General features: G+C 26.4%; 1 protein-coding gene across 1 annotated transcript in view; it reads right to left on the minus strand.

Moving 5' to 3' along the window:
* LOC107455364 (uncharacterized) overlaps window positions 1-5564 on the minus strand; it is a 264892-nt gene extending 259328 nt beyond the window's left edge. Inside the window, exon 1 of the mRNA XM_016072899.5 lies at window positions 5299-5564. Within this exon, the coding sequence (XP_015928385.1) occupies window positions 5299-5367 (69 nt within the window). The 5' untranslated portion in view covers window positions 5368-5564. The remainder of the gene's footprint in view (window positions 1-5298) is intronic.
* Window positions 5565-6000: the final 436 nt, after the last annotated feature.

Here is a 6000-nt window from a genome sequence, read left to right on the forward strand (position 1 = left end):
AACCCTCTAAAAACTTAAAACTATTTTTTCTCCAATGTGGTGTTATGTTATAGTTCAATTTTAAGGAAATAAATAGAAAATTACAAAAAAAAGTGTACAAGAAATGTTCAGAATATTAATAAGCAACATTGTTTATTTCTCTTATAAAGGCTGAAGAGAAAAAAATTTAAAACTAATATTCTTAGTATAATTTAATAAACTGTCCTTTTCACTAGGAATTTATCCCATTCCCTTTAAAAAACCAATTAATGAAAAAATTGGGAATTTTCTTTTTTACTTCCAGAAATTTACAAGCAAGCATTCAATTTATTTGTAAAATTCAAAAAGAGTTGTAACAGGCAACCAATTACTGCTTCAAAATTGCAAGAAAATATAAAAATTACCCTCTAAAAAGCAATAAAAATTTGCTTTTCTTAGAAATTTCAAGTTTCATTCAAAAGATAAAGAATCTAGGGTGACCCGGGGTAATTCACGATCACTCTGTTTCTGGGGTAAATAATGATCACGTAAGTTTCATTTTAAAAAAATTATTTTTTTTTAAATTTAAGACATGGACAAGAATGCTTGTACACTTTACTAAAGTATAACTACATTTACTTAAGAATAATTTTTTGTTTAATCTTACAAAATAAGTACCTTTTAAACTGCTTTCTGTATTTTCCATTTCAAAGATGGGTTTCAAAATGTACACATTTCTACAAAGATCTCCCTCCTTCTCTTAATAATAAATATTTTGAGTCACTTTCTTTTTCTTTGATATAAAAGTAGTGTAAGCTTTTGTTTAATTGTTTCACATCTACTGTAAACATTATAATTGATTATAGGAAACTATATCAAATGTTGCCCCCTACAGATGGGGTAATTATTGATCAATGGGGTAATTCCTGATCATTGTCATTTCTTCTTATAAATAGTATATAAAATAGCTTATAAATACCTAATTGTCTTTTCTTAAATAACAGTTCATATTCATTAAGTGGAACAACTATAAAATATATTTTAACTGTCATCACAAAATTTGTTTTTAACTGTATACAAGACTGTATTCTGATTTGCACCATTTCTGGCTTATCTTACCTTGCTTCTATCTTAATTTTATGTGTGTACATCGTTAGAATAATTTTTAAGTTTATAAATTAGCCTAGTATAAATATGGTGAGAAATTATAAGCCTAAAAAGGATACTAAGTTTCTAGAAAACAAAATTAATGAATTTCTTTTAATGATTGAAAATGAAAATTTCAGTGTGAGAGCTGCTGCCAGAGCTGTTGACATACCTTACTTAACTTTACACTTTCCTTTAATGAAGTTAAAAAATCCAGCAAAAGTGACCCATGGAAAAACTCTCTTATATTTCAGAAGAACATGAGAATGAGTTGGCTGATTGCCTAAAATGTATGGCACAATGCAAAGATTTTTGAAAATTTAAAATGTTAATCGTTCTTCTTGCTTTTAAATAAATCATTTTATTAGTTGCTTAAACATATCTTTTTGGTTTATTTGTTTGATCTTGATGTCTTATTTGTTAATTACAGTTATATAATTATTTTTAAACAGCCCCTTTACAATAAAAACTGGTGATCAGTAATTACCCCAGAAGTGATCAGGAATTACCCCAGAAATGATCAAGACCAGGGGTAATTCCTGATCACTAAAAATTTAAAATCTTTTAAATTCTAATTAGATTTTCAAACAAAAGAAGGTGGCATTGAACTCATCTCATATAGCCTCAAACTTCCAGCAAATATTAAAATTCTATTTTGAATAGTTTTTTCACAAAATAAATGTTTGCGTTTTTTGATCAGGAATTACCCCAGGTCACCCTACTTTGATATCTGAAACCACTTTTACAGATTATAAATGAAGTTATTTATATGTAGTACACATAGGTTTAATCTACTCATCATTTATCACGACAATAATTATTTTTTCCTAGCAATAATTTTTAAAGAAAAAATTTATCCTTGAAAAAAATTTTATTTTTAGGTTACTACATGCATCAACTTTTCTTTTTAGTAGTACTCAACCATTAATATACCTATTCATTTTGGTATTGAATTTCCATTAGGGGACCTTCGCACCAACTAGAATCTTTAAGGCTTCGAAAGGGTTATTGTAAATGCAAAAAATTTAATATAAATCTATATAATTAAATAAAGCTTGCATAGATGTGGCTACGAATCATATCCTGCAAATTAGTCTCTTTCAGGGTTTTCTGGTTATTTTTTTAGTGTCACTACCTAGTTGTGGTCAAAACATGGCAGTTTTTTGGTATTTGATACACAAACCAACCCATTCTGATTTTGTAAAAAATAATGCAGGATGATTCCTGTATTGTGGTCTGCGGCAGAATAAACGCCAAATATTGGCAACTTCCCGAGAGAGAAACTAAAAACAAAATCACAGAAAAGGACCAACACTAAGGGTATAATTTGTACCACCTTCAAACAAGTCTCCAGATTTTTTTTTTTTTACTTTCTCTTTTGTAAAAATTTGCACACTTAAAATCCACAAGGTGCCTTGGTGGCGTTAACTGTCGTGACAAATCTTGATACAGAAATATCTCCAAAAATTTTATATTTCATTTGGTGCTTTATGCAATAAATACAAAAAAGTTTTAAAAAACTTAATGCATAAAGTGATTGTAAAATTTCATATATCTTTAAAAAAAATATCGCCAAATATTGCACTGACTAATACTACATTAAAAAAAAAAAATTTGAATAACGAAAAATCACTATAAAATAAGATTGCAAATTATGAATATACAAATTTTAAATAAAAGATACTTTTATGCAAACAAAAATGAATCTAATTAAACTAGCTCATTGTAATGATTGATTCAATATTCTCATTTAAAATTTACTAATCGCAGCAAAGCAAGGACTATCACAACAATATGAGTTTTCATACCAAATTAAGAAATTTGAGCAATAACTCAATTGAAAAGTTATTCAAAGCACTTGCTTATCGCTATTTTTCTGTTTATTTACACATAAGAAACCTTGGCGTCAATCAATAAACAGTTCTAAATGATTGTCAAAAATATCCAATTATATTTAAATCAATACTTCATTATATTGTCAAATATCAACAATTATATTTTAGTATAATTGTCAATTTAGTGAAATTTAAACTATGAATAAAATAATTCAAGTAGGTATTAGGATTCAATTATACTAAAGTTATTTACTGCAATGATAAATACAAATCTTTCTTATTAAATTTTCAAAGTTAATACCCTGGTGTCAAATGGCTCATAAAAATACCACTAAAATATTTAAGAGTTAATTAGCAACTAAAAATTTTAAGAAAATTTATTTATGTAACAATACTCACCAGAAATTAAATTATTTCAAAGTTTAAAATGGAATAAAAAGATTAAAATAAACAAATAAAAACTAAATCCATCATTTCCTAACTGTCAGAAATCATCCTAAAATATTGTGCGCTAATTTAGGCATAGCATATACACAGAAAAGCTTTTGCGTCAATCATAACATGATTCAAAATGACTGTCGAAAATCATTGTAAAATATAAGAAATTATAATTATTAACCTGAATTTAGAAATGTTACAAATAATTTATGTAATAACATTCAATTGCATTAAATTTTATTACTGTAAATGGTTTAAACCACTATTTTTTAAAGTAAAAGCTTTGGAATCAATCTAAACAGTTCACTCTCAAAAAAGTCCTTCTAAAAGAATAATCAGAATTAATTTGAAAGGAACTTTACAAAAATTAATTTATACAACAACAGCATTATATTGATATGAAGAAGTTTAATGCAAAAATTTGAAATAAACAAAAAAAAAAAAAAATTGGAGTTAATACATTAGTCCTGTCAAAAATCACCCAAATATACTCTTGTCTGTGGTGAATTTAGAAATTATATGAGTAAAATAATTTATACGGAAGTATTCAACTGTACTTTAATTACCTACTAACTGGAATACTTTAATCTTGTTTATTTTAATATACAAATGAAAGATTTTGGCATCAGAACAGTCTTAAATAGCTTTAAAAAAATCACCCAAAAATATATTCTGAGTGAATTTGAAACAAGAAATCTTACAAAAATTGATTTTTGAAACGATTATAGTCAGCTGCATTTAAGTTTATTGTAAAATTTTCAAATTTCTTTTTGATTATTGAAAAATTAATAAACAAAAAATGTTTTTACATTAACACAATCAACACATAGCCCTAACTGTCAAAAACCATGGTAAAAGATAATCATCTGTAGTGATTATAGACTAAAATAAAATAATAGTCAGCTACATTTAAGTTTAAAGCAAAAGTTTCAAAAATTTTTAAATTAATTAATAAATTAATAATCGTAAAAATTAATAAACAAAAAAAAATTGACATTAAAACAATCAACACAGAACCCTAACTGTCAAAAACCATGGTAAAAGATAATCATCTGTAGTGATTATAGAATAAGATAAAATAATTATACACAATGTAATAAAATTGTACTAATGATGTTTATTGTAATGGTTCAGACCTATCTGTTTATTTCTATTTCCCTCGGAAAGTCTTAGTAACATATACTGTTTATCAAACACAATTGTGACAGGCAAAAATTGACCAAAGACGTAATTATTCGTAATGCATTTAGAAATTTAACGAATAAGAACATTTATGCAACAATAGTATTTAGCTGACTTAGAGTTAATTACAATAAAGATTTGACATTAACACGTTAATTATAACAAGTCCTGATAGTAAAAAAAATCACCTGAAAATATCTTTACTCAGTAAATGTTCAAATTTTAATAGAATAATTTTTACAAAAAGGGCATTCAATAGAATGTTTAATTTCAATCTGTTTTCTTTATTTTACCCATAAAAAGCTTCGGCGTCTATACCGTGAATCAAAACACAACATTTAATAACTATAATAATTACTCGTAATGTATATACATACTCGTATTGAACATATTAGATTTTACTGATAAATTAATGTACCAGAAGTACTACTCAACTTAATTAAATTTTTTGCCTGCTGTCACATGACTATCAACAAAAATTTAAATTGTTTATCTTTAACACCCAATCCATAAAATTATTGATTACAATCCACGACTTACAAGCAATAACTAAAATTCTGTTTTATATATATTGACGAAACCTTGAATTGTATAATTATCAATTATATTGATGGCACATGTTTGACGTTTTATAGAATTACATTAGACAGCTAAACGTAAAACACACATGGCACACAGCTCCGGTAGTAGCATCCACTATTTCGGAGCACTAACCTAAAGCGGTAAAAAGCAGACATACCTTTTCGCCTTTGGTAAATCCATTAAACAAGTTGACACAGATTAATATGTAAAACAAATGAGTCCACATTTCCTTGGATGAGGGTTAGTCCTGGTGCAAGTGATACTGTAAGTAATAGTTTAGTTTGTTAGTTACTTTTGATGTTTAAATCGCGGATATTTTCGCATAACATCAAGCCAGCCCTCAAGGAAGGTGGTCTGTGATTTGGTATATCAGACTTCTGATTGGTCGTACCAATCCTACGATATTACGCTGAATGGATCTCATCTCTATTTGAGTTTCGTAAGATTCTGTGCTGCCATCTATGAATTGAGAATTTGACTAACAAAATATTTTTTTAAATAGATTTAAAAATTTTAAATCAGGCAGGGATGCCGCTTCGATTTAAAAGAATTTGTCGAAAGCTATTTTTTATCATGTATACAAAATTTACTATATATTTTAAAAATAAATTGATAATTAGTTTATTATTAAAAATACCATAAACACATTTTTAACGATTTTTATTATTACAACAAATCACAGCCAAATCAAGTTTATGCTGAAAACTAAAAACAAATTTTAAACGATGTCTTAATTTAATAAATTTACTCTTGAAATTATATTTTAAATTCAAATCACGATTGAAACAATACCATGTGTACTTATTAATAATATTTTTGTTTTTGTTATAGATAGTTATCCAATGTAGAACTTTTTGCT

This window comes from Parasteatoda tepidariorum, chromosome 5, assembly GCF_982258835.1.
Source record: "Parasteatoda tepidariorum strain Cologne lab strain chromosome 5, Ptep-v5.0, whole genome shotgun sequence".
Taxonomy (NCBI): Eukaryota; Metazoa; Arthropoda; class Arachnida; order Araneae; family Theridiidae; genus Parasteatoda; species Parasteatoda tepidariorum.